Consider the following 19179-nt stretch of genomic DNA (forward strand, 5'->3'; position numbering starts at 1 on the left):
TGGTTTAGCAGCATCACATAGGTGCATATATTTATCCTTGCCTTTAGCCAAGTAGCCTATGAACCAAGAAACATTCTGTGTGACCCTGATTTAGCCCACTGTCGTAAAATGGAAAAAAAAGGTACTACAGTTTTTGGACCTAATTCTTTTTCATTATTCTCAATCCACATACAGTGCCTCTTGAAAGATTTCAGACCCCTTGACTTTTTCCTAATTTTGTTATGTTACAGCCTTATTCTAAAATGTATTACATTGTTTTTTTCCCTTCATCAATCTACACACAATACCCCATTTTGTCAAAGCGAAAACGTTTTTTTTTAGAACTGTTTGCTTATTTATATAATTATATAAGAATTCAGACCCTCAATACTTTGCTGAAGTACCTTTGACAGCAATTACAGCCGCAAGTCTTCTTGGGTATGACGCTACAAGCTTGGCACACCTGTATTTGGGGAGTTTCTCCCATTCTTCTCTGCATCTCTGTTACGTTGGATGGGGAGCGTTGCTGTACATCTATTTTCAGGTCGCTCCAGAGATGTTTGATCGGTTTCAAATCCAGGTTCTGGCTGGGCCACTCAAGGACATCCAGAGACTTGTCCCGAAGCCACTCCTGCATTGTCTTGGCTTTGTGCTTAGGGTCGTTGTCCTATTGGAAGGTGAACCTTTGCCACAGTCTGAGGTCCCGATCGCTCTGCAGCAGGTTTTCATCAAGGAACTCTCTGTACTTTGCTCTGTTCATCTTTGCCTTAGATCCTGACTAGTCTCGCAGTCCCTAGTGCTGAAAAACATCCCCACAGGAAAGGTGTCGGGATTTCTCCACATGTGACGCTTGGCATTCGCAGCAGCAGGTAGCCTAGTGGTTAGAGTGTTGGACTAGAAACTGAAATGTTGCAAGATCGAATCCCTGAGCTGTTGTTCTGCCCCTGATCAAGGCAGTTATCCCACTGTTCCTAGGCCGTCATTGAAAATAAGAATCTGTTCTTAACTGACATGCCTAGTTAATTAAAGGTAAATCACCGGGTGGTGCAGTGGTCTAAGGCACTGCATTTCAGTGCTACCTGTGCCACCAGAGACCCTGGGTTCGAGCCTGTTGCAGCTGGCCGCGACCGGGAGGTCCATGGGGCGATGCACAATTGGCCTAGCGTCGTCCAGGTTAGGGAGGGTTTGGCCGGTAGGGATATCCTTGTCTCATCGGGCGCTAGTGACTCCTGTGGTGGGCTGGGCGTAGTGCACGCTGACCAGGTAGCTAGGTGCATGGTGTTTCCTCTGACACATTGGTGCGGCTGGCTTCCGGGTTGGATGTGCGCTGTGTTAAGAAGCAGTGCGGCTTGGTTGGGTTGTGTTTCGGAGGACGCATGGCTGTCGACCGTTGTCTCTCCCGAGCCCGTACGGGAGTTGTAGCGATGAGACAAGATAGTAACTACTAACAATTGGATACCATGAAAAAGGTGGTAAAAAATAAAGGTAAATCAAACATTCAGGCCTAATAGTACAATATTGGTTTCATCAGGCCAGAGAATCTTGTTTGCCTTATGGCAAACTTTAAGCAAGCTGTCATGTGCCTTTTAGTGAGAAGTGGCTTCCGTCTGGCCACTCTACATAAAGGCCTGATTGGTGGAGTGCTGCAGAGATGGTTGTCCTTCTGGAAGGTTCTCCCATCTCCCCCGAGGAACTGTAGAGTTCTGTCAGAGTGACCATCGGGTTCTTGGACATCTCCTTGACAAAGGCCCTTCTCTCCTGATTGCTCAGTTTGGCCGGAATGCCAGCTCTAGGAAGAGTCTTGGTGGATCCAAACTTATTACATTTAAGAATGATGGAAGCCACTGTGTTCTTGGGGACCTTCAATGCTGCAGAAATATTTTGGTACCCTTCCCCAGATTTGTGCTCGTCTCAATCCTGTCTCGGTGCTCTACAGCAATTCCTTGGACTCGTGGCTTGGTTTTTGCTCTGACATGCAGTGTCAACTGTGGGACCTTAGATAGACAGGTGTGTGCCTTTCCAAATCATGTCCAATCAATTGTAGAAATGTCTTAAGGATGATCAATGGAAAGAGGATGAACCTGAGCTCAATTTCGAGTCTCATAGCAAAGTGTCTGAATAGTTTTGTAAATGAGGTATTTCTGTTTTTAGATTTGTATACATTTGCAAACATTTCTACCAACATATTTTCACTTTGTCATTATGGGGTATTGTGTGTAGATTGATGAGGAATTTTGTTTATTAAATACATTTTAGAATAAGGTTGTAACAGCGTAGCCTAGTGGTTAGAGCGTTGGACTAGTAACCGGAAGGTTGCAAGTTCAAACCCCCGAGCTGACAAAGTACAAATCTGTCGTTCTGCCCCTGAACAGGCAGTTAACCCACTGTTCCTAGGCCGTCATTGAAAATAAGAATTTGTTCTTAACTGACTTGCCTAGTTAAATAAAGGTTAAAAAAATAACAAAATGTGGAATAAGTCAAGGGGTCTGAATACTTTTCAAAGGCACTGTTACCTGCATACTTTATGTTGCTTGTTCGAGTAGGCTTTTCATCTCCATTTTCAAAGAGCGTCACTTGTCCGATTACCCAAGACGCATGCTCCTACAAACTATTCAATCCTATAATGCCATACCATTTTTTTTTATCTGCCTAGCAACATAGGCAACAATACAATTGACTGGAGCCTAGTATTTTGTATATGTGCGTGAATGTTATGCATAACAACATTTAAGCCTATGTGTGCACACAGTGCCATGGAAGGAGATAAGTGAATTATGATATGATGCTTCTGACCCAATTCTATTTAGAAATATTGCTGTTGGTTTAAAAAGCAGATTGATTGTTTTTTGTTTAATTTGCTTAAAAAACATACTTACTAGAAAGATTCACCATCTATGGGTTTATGTTGAGAACGTACATGGCTCGAATGCAAAGCAATTCCATCTGCTATTTCTGGAGAATTGCAAAATATGATCTGTAAGATGGTGCATGGTGTTTATAAAACATTACGTTTGTGGGCAGTATAACGTTGAGTGGACATTTCCCCTTTCTCTCTATATTGGATTTTTATCCATTCGTGTGAAAAGTTTAGATGCGCATAAAACGCTCTAAGTTGCTTTCTCTGTAATATGATGATATTTAGACATAGCCTATTTAAAACATGTTTTGTTTCATTTTTACTAGAATTTGTAGCATAGTATTATACCCTCTTTTCAGGCCTTATCAATAGCTTTGTGAATTTAATCTTGCTTATTGACTACGTTTGGCATGTCCATGTCCAGACTGCAATTTACAGTAGACCTAGACCCTATATCACTGTGAATGCTCTAGCCAATGTTTAACAACGTATTTCTATATTGAAGCAATGCAATAAGAACAATGTGGATTTCAAAAGTTTTCAACATATTTAGAAAATATGGGGCAGGATATTTAACATTAAAATTGGAAATGATGATACAATACATAAAAAAAACGTAAATACACAATTTGAAGCAACCACATAGCCATGGAGCACGTTCTGAATGGCAAAGTGAGGATCCAATCCACGACACCCACAACTTGTTTATTTATCAAAACTCAGACCTTTTGCACCACCACCTGCTACTGTGCACATAATTCAAGTTCTGAAAACAGCAAAAATATCTCTGACACACCCCGAACCTATAACGCTACCACCAGCGCTAATATTTACCATTACGTTAGGTTTGTTAAAATAGAGCCCTACAACTACCATGTTGCTTGGAGTGAATACTACACAGGTGTTCTCAAAATATATCTTGCCACACATTAAACTGTTGGCATTTCATGTATTCTCCTTCATGCATTTGAGACAAGGATGGGAAAAGACATGGTACCTGCATGCATAGCCTGGTTCTGAATACCTCTGCTTCTTTCTTTGGTCTCAATGTGGTCTCCACCTTCGTCTTCTGTGGTCTCGGAGTCTGAAAGAGCGACAAGAAAAAGGTATTAGACTCAAGTGGATTGACAACATATGGTCTTGCATGACATTCCATTTTAAAACCATGGGGTGAATCCTAACCTACAACACTCAAGTCAAATTATCACTTTGACATCAATGTATAACTAAATGAAAATCTTACAAAAGTAGAAATTAGGATTCATTCCTTTTTATAGCCCAGCAATAACACACCTGATTTAACTAAAAAACAAGCTCTTGATTAGTTGAAATAGGTGTGTGATCGCTGAGTCCGAGCCAAATTGTGAGAGGTCCCCCAGGAATGGATTGTGAAGCATTGCATTAGGAAAAGCCAACATTACATAGAGAAGAGGACAAAGCTACCAGAAATATAAACAAATCAGGTGCCAAAAGGAAGCTATATTCAGATTTCAATGTTTGCAAATAGAGAATTTTCCGCACTGCACTTTCAGAGGTGCGTTTGATGTGTCCCAAAAGCATGAAGCTGACAATTGATTTTAAAATCTTCATTTGCAACGATTAAATTCCGGACTTTAAGTAAGCAGTGGTGAACCAAGATGGTACCAAGGACATTTACCATTACTGTGCTGCAGTAAGGATAAATTATGTTTCCATAGCTACAGTGCCTTTGGAAAGTGTTCACACCCGTTGACATTTTCAACATTTGTTGTATTACAAAATAAAACACTAATACTTCTTGATTAGATAAGTATTCGACCCCCTGAGTCAATACATGATAGAATCACTTTTGGCAGCTAATTTAGATTATTATTGTGGAGTAACTACAATGTTGTTGATCCATCCTATTTTTTCTCCTATCACAGCCATTTAACTCACTAACTGGTTTAAAATCACCATTGGCCTCATGGAGAAATCACTGAGCGGTCTCTGTCAACTGAGTTAGGAAGGACGCCTGGGGCTTTGTAGTAACTGGGTGTATTGATACACCATCCAAAGTGTAATTAATAACTTTACCATGCTCAAAGAGATATTCAAAGTCCGTTCATTTACATTTTTACTATGAGTGAATTCTTTGTCATTGAATCTGTGCTTTAAATTCACTGCTTGACTAAAGGACCAGAGAGTGAGTCCATGCAATTTGTTATCTGACTTGTTAAGCAAATTTTTCCTCCTGAAGTTATTTAGGCTTGCCATAACAAAGGGGTTGAATTCTTATTGACTCGAGACATTTTAGCTTTCTGTTTTAAATAAATTTGTAATTAATTTCCCGAAAAACATAATTCCACTTTAACATAATTGGGTATTTTGTGTAGATCAGTGACACAAAATCTAAATATAAACCGTTTTAAATTCAAGCTGTAACACAACAAAATGTGGAAAAAGTCAAGGGGTGTGAAAACTTTTTGAAGATACTAAGTACCATCCCTCACAAATGGCAGATACTCAAGGCAGACCTCTATCATGATATGTTTCAGCTAATTGGTGGTTCAGTAACCATTGTTATTGTTAGTTATTGTTAGTGTCTTGCATAATTTACTATGACATTTGATGTTATCAACAGTCAACCTATTGCAATGTTAGAGGTCAAGTGGGAAAGCTGTTTCGAACTAGCAGTAACATTACACTTTAATTCTTACCTTACACAGTAAGGTGTGTGGGGAAAACATTCAAATCTTTATTTTGGAGCAATTTACTATTGTACATTTCTTGAGTCAGTTTGATCATCATGAGTGAATCATCTCACTAGGCACACCACATAATTTCAACATGGATAATTGGGTAATATTTGGTTGAGAGGTTGATCAATGAGATTGCAAGCTATATTCATCCACTCAAAAAGACAGCCAAGGGTTAGTTGAATTTCAAATTTGTTATCACTATGCTTTCAACCATCTAAAAGCACAACCAAATTCCAATGAAATAAATGTCTGATATTTGGTTTAGTTAGCACGCAAATGTCTATAACTGTGCTTTTAACAATGTAAAAGCACAGTAAAGTTCCAATGGGAATACAGTGCCAAATATTTTGTTTATTTATACAACAGATTAATGTGTTATAACTGTGCTTCATCTGGGAAGCAGAACCAAACGACCTGGATTGCAGTTGAGATTACATTAAAAGTACATGGTGCAAGTGATCAATGCCTCTCGAGGTTCTGCAGCAATTGTGATGATCTCCACTCACCTGTAAAGACCTCTATCTTGAACGTGCACACGCTATATGATTACATAAGAAGAAATATACAGTTACAGTAACCTCACGGATGTGTTACATGTTAAGGTTGAATGTTACATTCGTTTGTAAGATATCCTTAACTTTAAGCTATTTACTGTATTACAAAACCAATATTGAATTGTGCTTGGTTGATAAGGAAACTGTCACGCCCTGGTCGAGGTATTTTGTGTTTATCTTCATTTATTTGGTCAGGCCAGGGTGTGGCATGGGTTTTTGTATGTGGTGTGTTTTGTCCTGGGGTTTTGTTAGGTATTGGGTTTGTGGTTTAGTGGGGTTCTCTAGCAAAGTCTATGGCTGTCTGAATTGGTTCTCAATCAGAGGCAGGTGATTATCGTTGTCTCTGATTGGGAGCCATATTTAGTCAGCCATATTCTTTGAGTGTTTCGTGGGTGATTGTTCCTGTCTCTGTGTTTGTTGTCACTAGATAGGCTGTATAGGTTTTCACGTTCCGTTTCTTGTTTTTGTATTGTTCGTTTCGTCTTCATTAAACATGTATGAAAATTACCACGCTGTGTTTTGGTCCGATCCTTGCTACACCTCCTCGTCCGAGGAGGAGATAGAAGAAAGCCGTTACAGAATCACCCACCACAACTAGACCAAGCGGCGTGGTAACAGGCAACAACAGCAGCAGGAATTGCGTAATTAGGATTTCTGGACATGGGAGGAAATCCTCGACGGGAGAGGACCCTGGGCTAAACCAGGGGAGTGTAGCCGCCTAAAGGTGCAGCAGGAGAAAAAGCCCGGGAGTCAGCCCCAAAAATTTCTTGGGGGGGGGCTAACAGGGAGTATGGCTACGCCAGGTGGGAGACCTGGGCAGACTCCCTGTGCTTACCGGGGGGCTAGAGAGACCGGGCAGGCACCGTGTTATGCTGTGGTGCGCACGGTGTCTCCAGTGCTGGTGCATAGCCCGGTGCTGTACATTCCAGCTCCGCGTATCGGCCGGGCTAGAGTGAGCATCGAGCCAAGTGCCATGAAGCTGGCTCTACGCATCTGGTCTCCAGTGCGTCTCCTTGGGCCGGCTTACATGGCACCAGCCTTGCGCTCGGTGTCTCCGGTTCGCCTGCATAGCCCAGTGCGGGCTATTCCACCTCGCAGCACTGGCAGGGCGACCGTGAGCATTCAACCAGGTAAGGTTGGGCAGGCTCGGTGCTCAAGAGCTCCAGTGCGCCTACACGGCCCGGTTTTTCCAGTACCACCTCCACACCCCAGCCCTCCGGTAGCAGCTCCCCGCACCAGGCTTCCTGTGCGTGTCCTCGGCCCAGTATCACCAGTGCCAGCACTACGCATCAGGCCTCGCCTGTCCAGCGCTGCCGGAGCCTTCCTCCTCTCCAGCGCTGTCGGAGTCTCCCGCCTGTTTAGCGCTGCCAGAGCTTTCCGCCTCTACAGCGCTGTCAGAGTCTCCCGCCTGTTCAGAACTGCCAGTCTGCAAGGAGCTGCCAGTCTGCATAGAGCCGCCAGTGTGCATAGAGCCGCCAGTCTGCATGGAGCTGCCAGTCTGCATGGAGCTTCCAGTCTGCATAGAGCTGCCAGTCTGCATAGAGCTGCCAGTCTGCATAGAGCTGCCAGTCTGCAAGGAGCTGCCAGTCTGCAAGGAGCTGCCAGTCTGCAAGGAGCTGCCAGTCTGCAAGGAGCTGCCAGTCTGCATAGAGCTGCCAGTCTGCATAGAGCTGCCAGTCCGCAAGGAGCTGCCAGTCCGCAAGAAGCTGCCAGTCTGCAAGGAGCCGCCAGAGCTGCCAGTCTGCAGGATGCCGCCAAAGCTGCCAGTCTGCAAGGAGCCGCCAGAGCTGCCAATCTGCATGGAGCCGCCAGAGCTTCCAGTCTGCATGGAGCAGCCAGAGCCGCCAGTCAGCATGGAGCAGCCAGAGCCGCCAGTCAGCATGGAGCAGCCAGAGCCGCCAGTCAGCATGGAGCAGCCAGAGTCGCCAGTCAGCATGGAGCAGCTAGTCAGCATGGAGCAGCCAGAGAAGCCAGTCAGCATGGAGCAGCCAGAGCTGCCAGTCAGCATGGAGCAGCTAGTCAGCATGGAGCAGCCAGTCAGCATGGAGCTGCCAGAGTTGCCAGTCAGCATGGAGCAGCCAGAACTGCCAGTCAGCCAGACTCTTCCAGAACTGCCAGTCAGCCAGACTCTTCCAGATCTGCCAGTCAGCCAGACTCTTCCAGATCTGCCAGTCAGCCAGACTCTTCCAGATCTGCCAGTCATCCAGACTCTTCCAGATCTGCCAGTCAGCCAGACTCTTCCAGATCTGCCAGTCAACCAGACTCTTCCAGATCTGCCAGTCAACCAGACTCTTCCAGATCCGCCAGTCAGCCAGGATCTGCCGGATCCAACTACCTGCCTGAGCTTCCTCTCAGTGCTGAGCTTCCTCTCAGTGCCGAGCTTCCTCTCAGTCCCGAGCTTCCTCTCAGTGCCGAGCTTCCTCTCAGTGCCGAGCTTCCTCTCAGTGCCGAGCTTCCTCTCAGTCCCGAGCTACCCCTCAGTCCCGAGATATCCATCAGTCCCGAATTGCCTCAGTCCCGAGCTGCCCCTCAGTCCAGTGGGGTTCTGGGTGAGGACTACTAGGCCATGGTCGGCGGTGAGGGTGGACTATCCAGGGACGCGAGGAGGAGGGACTAAGACATTGATAGAGTGGGGTCCACGTCCCGCGCCGGAGCCGTCACCATGGAAAGACGCCCACCCGGACCCTCCCTATTGTTTTGATGTGCGTCCGGGAGTCCGCACCTTAGGGGCGGGGGTTCTGTCACGCCCTGGTCGAGGTATTTTGTGTTTATCTTCATTTATTTGGTCAGGCCAGGGTGTGGCATGGGTTTTTGTATGTGGTGTGTTTTGTCCTGGGGTTTTGTTAGGTATTGGGTTTGTGGTTTAGTGGGGTTCTCTAGCAAAGTCTATGGCTGTCTGAATTGGTTCTCAATCAGAGGCAGGTGATTATCGTTGTCTCTGATTGGGAGCCATATTTAGTCAGCCATATTCTTTGAGTGTTTCGTGGGTGATTGTTCCTGTCTCTGTGTTTGTTGTCACTAGATAGGCTGTATAGGTTTTCGCGTTACGTTTGTTGTTTTGTATTTGTTTGTTTTTGTTCTTCTACATTAAAGAACATGAGTAACCACCACGCTGCATTTTGGTTCGCTCCTCTTTCAACAGACGAACGCCGTTACAGAAACCAAATATCAACATTTGAAGATGTATCTTTTGCTTGGATAGTTCAATCTGTGCCACTGACTTCAATTCCAGTTTGTCTACAAATTAATAATTGATATGTTGGATTCACATCTCCATCACAAACATTAATCTAAGTTTAAAAAAATTGAATTAAATCAATCAAATCAATGGAGACGATGATCACTTTTTTCAAATCCAAAGTACACTACATGACCAAATGTATGTACTGTAGACACCTGCTCATCAAACATCTCATTCCAAAATCCTCTGCATTAATATGGAGTTGGTCCCCCCCTTTGCTGCTGTATCAGACTCCACTCTACTGGGAAAGCTTTCCACTCGATGTTGGTACATTGCTGCGGGGACTTGCTTCCATTCAACCACGAGCATTAATGAGGTCGGGCACTGATTTTGGCCGATTAGGCTTGGCTCGCAGTCGGCGTTCCAATTCATCCCATTTCTGCATGGACCTCACTTTGTGCACGGTGGCATTGTCATGCTGAAACAGGAAAGGGCCTTCCCTAAACTGTTGCAACAAAGTTGGAAGCAGAGAATCATCTAGAAGGTTATTGTATGCTGTAGCGTTAAGATTTCCCTTCACTCAAACTAAGGGGCCTAGCCCGAACCATGATAAACAGCCCCAGACCATTATTCCTCCTCCACCAAACTTTACAGTTGGCACTATGCATTGGGCAGGTAGCGTTCTCCTGGAATCCGCCAAACCCCGATTTGTCCGTCAGACTGCGAGATGGTGAAGCATGATTCATCACTCCAGAGAACGCGTTTCCACTGCTCCAGAGTCCAATGACGGCGAGCTTTACAAAACTCCAGCCGCTTTTGGCATTGTGCATGCTGGTCTTAGGCTTGTGTTCGGCTGCTCAGCCATGGAAACCTATTTCATGAAACTCCCAACAAACAGTTATTGTACTGACGTTGCTTCCAGAGGCATGTTGGAACTCGGTAGTGAGTGTTGCAACCGAGGACAGCACTCGACGGTCCTGTTCTGTGAGCTTGTGTGGCCTACCACTTTGCAGCTGAGCCCTTGCTGCTCATAGATGTTTACACTTCACAATAACAGCACTTACAGTTGACCGTGGCAGCCCCTAGCAGGTCAGAAATCTGATGAACTGACTTGTTTCGAAGGTGGCATGCTATGACGGTGCCATGCTGAATGTCACTGAGGTATTCAGTAAGTCCATTCCACTGCCAATATTTCCTATGGAGATTGCATGGCTGTGTGCTCGATTTTATACACCTGTCACAATGGGTGTGGCTGAAATAGCCCAATCCACAAATTTGAAGGAGTGTCCACATACTTTTATATATAGTTTATTTTCTTCATAAATTCCATGTCACAATACGTTGACAAATTAGGATGAAACAACGTTGATTCAACCATTTTGTGGCCAGTCGGATACTTGTCCTTGTCTTTGCATACCAAACACAAAATAGCAAGACAGACATTTTGTCAAGTTTGAGTTAAGCGTCACAGAGCAGTAATTTAAAACTGCCTCATGTAAAGACAGAGTGAGACACTGCCATCAGTGATGGCTCACTGCCATCAGTACAACTCAAACAGAACACAACTACTCACTGAACACAAATTTCAGCTAAGCTGTACTCAACAGCATCATTGTTCACACCACCTGAACATCTTCGCAGCATCACCGAGTTGTTCAGAATGCCAAACATTCTCAACATACAGCTCCACCACACAAAGTCATGGGTAGAGCTCGGAATAGATAAGACTCCACTGAGTCATCAGTAACCCAGCAGCTCTCATGAGATGTTCTCCACCTCAACATGGGATGACTAGATGCTTAGAGCTCACTGCTTCAAACAGAATGATCATCTGATGTTCATCTAAATGGCTAGACTTAACTTGAGTATGAGCTTGAATTAGATAACACCAACAGAATTATACTATACTACAGTTATATGAATATGTACTCAATTTTATTCATATGTGCAACTTATCCAATTCAGTTAAATCACATGAAATAGTGGTGTTAATGGTGATTGTGATCATAGAATGTTATTTAACAAAAACAGAGAAGATTTCCGTTGACACTTATCATTACAATATTTTACCAAAATAATTGGAAAACTAAATGAGCAAACATATCAGATCAAAAAATAAATATATTGTAAATAGGCATGCCACTAGCTGTCAGACTTGACATCGGTAATGTGTTCTAGTAACCTGTTATTCCTAACTCCAAACAAACCATGAGAGGATGATCCAAATGGCAGCTATGAGAGGCCAGTTTTCTGAAAGGAGAAACAAAAAGTGATTTAATGACATGTTAAACTGAATTACAATGCAGAAATATAATACAGCAAATGTTTATCTGTTATAATTATACAATAACAGGGATAATATCCTTTCCTTTGCATGCACATGCACATGCATTATTGGAGCTGTATGATGCAACATGTGAGAGATGAATGAGTGAGTAATGTGTCTCCTCCCGGGATTTCTGATTCAAAGGTAACATTTTTAAAGAGCCTGGCAGGTATTATACAGCTGTTAGAAAGTCTGTGGAGTATGACAGTGCCAGCGGGGTTGTGATGAAGCGGAGCTGTCATGTCACACCCTGATCTGTTTCTCCTGTCTTTGTGCTTGTCTCTACCCCCCTCCTGGTGTCGCCCATCTTCACCATTATCCCCAGTGTATTTATACCTGAGTTCTCTGTTTGTCTGTTGCCAGTTCATTTTGTCCATCAAGCCTACCAGCGTATTCCCCTTGCTCCTGTCTTTGTCTATAGTTCCTGTTTTCTAGTCTTCCGGTTTTGACCATTCTGCCTGCCCAGAGCCTGACTGCTGTTTTGTACCTTTTGGCTCTGATCTGGATTACTGACCTCTACCTGCCTTTGACCTGTTGTTTTGCCTGCCCCTGTTCTAGTCGTAAACTTATGTTACTTCAACACTGTCTGCATCTGGGTCTTCCCTAAAACGTGATAGTCATGCCCACTCTGCTGTCCTGGGACACTGTGGAACATGCCTCCAGTAGCGAGAAGCGCACCTAAAGTCTCTTGCTAACAATCCAGATATACCCCACCCAAAAACCCTGGATGAATGGAAATATCCGTACTATGCGGAGAGCCATTGTTACAGCATTCAATGTCAGCACAACGAACATTGGTGACTCGGTGGTGCGCAACGCCTACAAGGCAAGCATGTACAAGCTCCTCAAATCTATTAGGGATGCAAAAAGACAATACAGACTCAAACTTGAATTGATGGTTTGAAAACTGAGACTTGCGATGTACAGTCAGGTCCATAAATATTTGGACATTGACCAAGTTATTATTTTAGCTGACTACCACAGCGTGTTGGAGTTGACTTTAAATAATGAATATGAGCTGAAAGTGCAGATCTAATCTAAAATCTAATCACATGTGGAATTTAAATGTTATAGACAGACGCGTGCTACATGGCAGACCAATCCGAACTCATATTTTGGCATGTACAGCCGATCCATTATGGTTCCTGTCTTTTTCCGAGGCCAACTAGATGGTAATTTAACAATTTTATTTGTATTTACAGATGGCATACAAGTTTGTTATTAAGGCATGTTAGTTGACATGGTGGGCTGCGTGTTAAGATGACGCAGTACACCGACGACACTTCCTTGCTGCTGTGCAAGGACTCATGCCTGACAAGGTCCCTTGCCATCTTTGGGGATTTCACCCGAGCGTCGGGAGCAGTTCTGAACCATGCAAAGTCTTCCGTCAAGTTTTTCGGAAGATGGCGCGGTAGAACGGATGTGCCCGGGGGGTTATCTCTCTGTGAGGGGGCCCTGAGGATTCTCTGGGTCCATTTTGAGACCTCCGGCTCAGTGACGCTAAACTGGAACATGCGTATCTCAGTGGTACAGAGGAAGCTAGCAATGTGGAAGGCTAGGTATTTGTCTTTTATGGGCAAAGTCCTGGTCCTAAAGGTGGATGTGTTGCCGTCTCTTTTGTATTTGGCGTACATCTACCCATTGCCGGCTAGTCTGAGGAGGCCTCTAGTGAGGCTTGTATTTCAGTTCATGTGGAGTGGCAGGTGCGAGTGGGTCGCCAGGGCACGCATGCTCTGTCCCATCGGGGAGGGAGGTAGGGGGGTACCACATTTCCCCCTCAAGCTGGACGCAATTTTTGTTTCTTTCTTGTTAACGGAGCTTGCTCATCCAGTGATACACCCATCCGGTTACCTCCTGCGGGTGTTCTTCTCGTATCAGGCGAGAATCGTAATGGTGTGGTCTAACACGGGTCCTCGGGCGGAACAGCTGCCGTGGCACTTTGGTCATGCGGCCAAGTGGCTGCGTGCGCACCCTGAGGTTGAAGTTGCCCGAGTAGGTTTAGATCACAGGCACCTGTACGAGGAGGTCAGAAAGGCAGGGAGTCCGGCGCCTGTAGTGGGCATCTCGGAAGTGGTCTGGGAGGGAGTGCAGGCGCGGGGTTTGGACAACAGGCTCAAGGACCTGAATTGGTTGAGCCTCCATAAGTGCTTGCCGGTACGTTCCATCATGTACCGGTATAGTTTGGTGCAATCCCCCACCTGTCCAAGATCCTCTTGTGGCAGGGAGGAGACTGTGCGCCATGTCTTTTGGGACTGTGCCTTTGCCGGAGTAGTATGGGCTAGGGCACGGGTGTTGTTAGGTTTGGTAAGGGGGGATTTTGTATTGACGTGGGCCAGGTTAGAGAGAGGTGTAGGGAGAGCGAGAGGGACGGATAGGGACAGGTTTCTGCTCTGGCTTCTCATGAGTCTCTTTAAACGGGGTCTGTGGGAAGCCAGGCAGAACATGGTGAAGACAGGGAGAGATTGGGGGGTGGAAGGGATAGTGAGGAGGGTGGAAGGAGGATGAAGAGGGAGGAGAGGAAGTGAGGGCAGCATGCTGCCCGGGAGAGGTGGAAGGGGGGTTTAGGGCTGGGTGTCATTTAGATTTGTAAGGGGATAGATTAGGGACGGGGAGATAGGGAAAGGTAGTTTGTAGGATGACGGGGAGGGAAGATGCTCCCCTGAGGTTTTGTTTGGGGTTTCTTGTTTAGTTAAATTAAAATACCATTATTGAAGTATGAATGAAAATTATGAGTTGTAAAGAATGAATGGTATTGAATGTAATAAATTATTTTTTCAAAAAAAAAAAAAAAAGATAGGCTGTATAGGTTTTCGCGTTACGTTTGTTGTTTTGTATTTGTTTGTTTGTTCTTCTACATTAAAGAACATGAGTAACCACCACGCTGCATTTTGGTCCGCTCCTCTTTCAACAGACAAACGCCGTTTGTCCACAACTGGACCAAGCGGCGTGGTAACAGGCAACAACAGCAGCAGGAGTTGCGTAATAAGGATTTCTGGACATGGGAGGAAATCCTCGACGGGAGAGGACCCTGGGCTAAACCAGGGGAGTGTAGCCGCCCAAGGGTTCAGCCAGGAGAATATCGCCGCACCAAAGAGGAGCTGGAGGCGGCGAAAGCGGAGAGGCGGCATTATGAGGCACTAGCACGGCAGAGCGGATGGAAGCCCGGGAGTCCGCACCTTAGTTCTGTCACGCCCTGTTCGAGGTATTTTGTGTTTATCTTCATTTATTTGGTCAGGCCAGGGTGTGGCATGGGTTTTTGTATGTGGTGTGTTTTGTCCTGGGGTTTTTTTAGGTATTGGGTTTGTGGTTTAGTGGGGTTCTCTAGCAAAGTCTATGGCTGTCTGAATTGGTTCTCAATCAGAGGCAGGTGATTATCGTTGTCTCTGATTGGGAGCCTTATTTAGTCAGCCATATTCTTTGAGTGTTTCGTGGGGGATTGTTCCTGTCTCTGTGTTTGTTGTCACTAGATAGGCTGTATAGGTTTTCACGTTCCGTTTCTTGTTTTTGTATTGTTCGTTTCGTCTTCATTAAACATGTATGAAAATTACCACGTTGTGTTTTGGTCCGATCCTTGCTACACCTTCTCGTCAGAGGAGGAGATAGAAGAATGCCGTTACAGAATCACCCACCACAACTGGACCAAGCGGCGTGGTAACAGGAAACAACAGCAGCAGGAGTTGCGTAATAAGGATTTCTGGACATGGGAGGAAATCCTCGACGGGAGAGGACCCTGGGCTAAACCAGGGGAGTGTAGCCGCCTAAAGGTGCAGCAGGAGAAAAAGCCCGGGAGTCAGCCCCAAAAATTTCTTTGGGGGGGGCTACCAGTGAGTATGGCTACGCCAGGTAGGAGACCTGGGCAGACTCCCTGTGCTTACCGGGGGGCTAGAGAGACCGGGCAGGCACCGTGTTATGCTGTGGTGCGCACGGTGTCTCCAGTGCGGGTGCATAGCCCGGTGCTGTACATTCCAGCTCCGCGTATCGGCCGGGCTAGAGTGAGCATCGAGCCAAGTGCCATGAAGCCGGCTCTACGCATCTGTTCTCCAGTGCGTCTCCTTGGGCCGGATTACATGGCACCAGTCTTGCGCTCGGTGTCTCCGGTTCGCCTGCATAGCCCAGTGCGGGCTATTCCACCTCGCCGCACTGGCAGGGCGACCGTGAGCATTCAACCAGGTAAGGTTGGGCAGGCTCGGTGCTCAAGAGCTCCAGTGCGCCTGCACGGTCTGGTTTTTCCAGTACCACCTCCACACCCGAGCCCTCCGGTAGCAGCTCCCCGCACCAGGCTTCCTGTGCGTGTCCTCGGCCCAGTACAACCAGTGCCAGCACCACGCATCAGGCCTACAGTGCGCCTCGCCTGTCCAGCGCTGCCGGAGCCTTCCTCCTCTCCAGCTCTGTCGGAGTCTCCCGCCTGTTTAGCGCTGCCAGAGCTTTCCGCCTCTACAGCGCTGTCGGAGTCTCCCGCCTGTTCAGAACTGCCAGTCTGCAAGGAGCTGCATAGAGCCGCCAGTGTGCATAGAGCTGCCAGTCTGCATGGAGCTGCCAGTCTGCATAGAGCTGCCAGTCTGCATAGAGCTGCCAGTCTGCATAGAGCTGCCAGTCTGCATAGAGCTGCCAGTCTGCATAGAGCTGCCAGTCCGCAAGGAGCTGCCAGTCCGCAAGAAGCTGCCAGTCTGCAAGGAGCCGCCAGAGCTGCCAGTCTGCAGGATGCCGCCAATGCTGCCAGTCTGCAAGGAGCCGCCAGAGCTGCCAATCTGCATGGATCCGCCAGAGCTGCCAGTCTGCATGGAGCAGCCAGAGCCGCCAGTCAGCATGGAGCAGCCAGAGCCGCCAGTCAGCATGGAGCAGCCAGAGCCGCCAGTCAGCATGGAGCAGCCAGAGTCGCCAGTCAGCATGGAGCAGCCAGAGCTGCCAGTCAGCATGGAGCAGCTAGTCAGCATGGAGCAGCCAGTCAGCATGGAGCAACCAGAGTTGCCAGTCAGCATGGAGCAGCCAGAACTGCCAGTCAGCCAGACTCTTCCAGAACTGCCAGTCAGCCAGACTCTTCCAGATCTGCCAGTCAGCCAGACTCTTCCAGATCTGCCAGTCAGCCAGACTCTTCCAGATCTGCCAGTCAGCCAGACTCTTCCAGATCTGCCAGTCAGCCAGACTCTTCCAGATCTGCCAGTCAGCCAGACTCTTCCAGATCTGCCAGTCAACCAGACTCTTCCAGATCCGCCAGTCAGCCAGGATCTGCCAGAACCACCAGCCAGCCAGGATCTGCCGGATCCAACTACCTGCCTGAGCTTCCTCTCAGTGCTGAGCTTCCTCTCAGTGCCGAGCTTCCTCTCAGTCCAGAGCTTCCTCTCAGTGCCGAGCTTCCTCTCAGTGCCGAGCTTCCTCTCAGTGCCGAGCTTCCTCTCAGTCCCGAGCTACCCCTCAGTCCCGAGCTATCCCTCAGTCCCGAGCTGCCTCAGTCCCGAGCTGCCCCTCAGTCCCGAGCTGCCCCTCAGTCCAGTGGGGTTCTGGGTGAGGACTACTAGGCCATGGTCGGTGGTGAGGGTGGACTATCCAGGGACGCGAGGAGGAGGGACTAAGACATTGATAGAGTGGGGTCCACGTCCCGCGCCGGAGCCGCCACCATGGACAGACGCCCACCCAGACCCTCCCTATTGTTTTGATGTGCGTCCGGGAGTCCGCACCTTAGGGGGGGGGGTTCTGTCACGCCCTGGTCGAGGTATTTTGTGTTTATCTTCATTTATTTGGTCAGGCCAGGGTGTGGCATGTGTTTTTGTATGTGGTGTGTTTTGTCCTGGGGTTTTGTTAGGTATTGGGTTTGTGGTTTAGTGGGGTTCTCTAGCAAAGTCTATGGCTGTCTGAATTGGTTCTCAATCAGAGGCAGGTGATTATCGTTGTCTCTGATTGGGAGCTATATTTAGTCAGCCATATTCTTTGAGTGTTTCGTGGGTGATTGTTCCTGTCTCTGTGTTTGTTGTCACTAGATAGGCTGTATAGGTTTTCGCGTTACGTTTGTTGTTTTGTATTTGTTCGTTTGTTCTTCTACATTAAAGAACATGAGTAACCACCACGCTGCATTTTGGTCCGCTCCTCTTTCAACAGACGAACGCCGTTACAGAAACCAAATATCAACATTTGAAGATGTATCTTTTGCTTGGATAGTTCAATCTGTGCCACTGACTTCAATTCCAGTTTGTCTACAAATTAATAAGGTAATTAATTAAGGTACAAGCTCCTCAAATCTATTAGGGATGCAAAAAGACAATACAGACTCAAACTTGAATTGATGTTTGAAAACTGAGACTCGCGATGTACAGTCAGGTCCATAAATATTTGGACATTGACCAAGTTATTATTTTAGCTGACTACCACAGCGTGTAGGAGTTGACTTTAAATAATGAATATGAGCTGAAAGTGCAGATCTAATCTAAAATCTAATCACATGTGGAATTTAAACGTTATAGACAGATGCGTGCTACATGGCAGACCAATCCGAACTCATATTTTGGCATGTACAGCCGATCCATTATGGTTCCTGCCTTTTTCCGTGGCCAACTAGATGGTAATTTAACAATTTTATTTGTATTTACAGATGGCATACAAGTTTGTTATTAAGGCATGTTAGTTGACATGTTCCAGAAGGCATTTCTGCCTTTGATTAAAAAAAAAATCTGAAATGAGTCACATATGTTGGTCTTCTGTTAGAAGAAGCCCAGGGAAAAGAACAGCGAAGCTAGCGCTCTGTGTTTATAATTTTTACATGTTAAAATTAGCGCTGTCAGAGTTAATCAGTTAACCTTTTTGGGATAGGGGGCAGCATTTTCACTTTTGGATGAATAGCGTGCCCAGAGTGAACTGCCTCCTACTCTGTCCCAGATGCTAATATATGCATATTATGATTAGTAGTGGATAGAAAACACATTTCTAAAACTGTTTGAATGATGTCGGTGAGTATAACAGAACTCATATGGCAGGCGAAAACCTGAGAAAAATCCAACCAGGAAGTGGGACATCTGAGGTTTGTAGTTTTTCAAAGCTTGGCCTACCGAATACACATTGAGATATGGATCAAGTTGCACTTCCTACGGCTTCCACTAGATGTCAACCGTCTTTAGAAACTTGATTGAGGATTCTACTATAAAGGAGGGGCTCATGAGACCTCTTTGAGTCGGTGGTCTGGCAGAGTGCCTTGGTCTCATGATGCGCGCTCCCGACAGAGTTACCTCTCGCTCCAGTGCTTTTCTGAAGACAAAGGAATTCTCCGGTTGGAACATTATTGATGTTTTATGTTAAAAACATCCTAAAGATTAATTCCATACATCGTTTGACATGTTTCTAAAGGACTGTAATGGAACTTTTCAAGTTTTTGTCTGGATGAAGTGCCTGCGCCTCATGAAGATGGATTACTGGGCTGAACACGCTAACAACAAGTGGCTATTTGGACATAAATTATGGAACTTTATGGAACAAATCAGTCATTTATTGTCGAACTGGGATTCCTGGGAAGGCATTCTGATGACGATCATCAAAGGTAAGTGAATATTTATGGTGTTGTTTCTAACTTTGTTGAA

At 46.1% G+C, this 19179-nt stretch overlaps 1 protein-coding gene across 1 annotated transcript in view; it reads right to left on the bottom strand.

Annotated features, from left to right (window-relative positions):
- The window catches only part of LOC139380049 (striated muscle preferentially expressed protein kinase-like), a 215872-nt gene that overhangs the window by 116691 nt on the left and 80002 nt on the right, over positions 1-19179 (bottom strand). Inside the window, 1 exon segment of the mRNA XM_071122517.1 lies at positions 3834-3920. Coding sequence (XP_070978618.1) covers positions 3834-3920 — 87 coding nt within the window.

The sequence above is a fragment of the Oncorhynchus clarkii genome, chromosome 22 (assembly GCF_045791955.1).
Source record: "Oncorhynchus clarkii lewisi isolate Uvic-CL-2024 chromosome 22, UVic_Ocla_1.0, whole genome shotgun sequence".
Taxonomy (NCBI): Eukaryota; Metazoa; Chordata; class Actinopteri; order Salmoniformes; family Salmonidae; genus Oncorhynchus; species Oncorhynchus clarkii.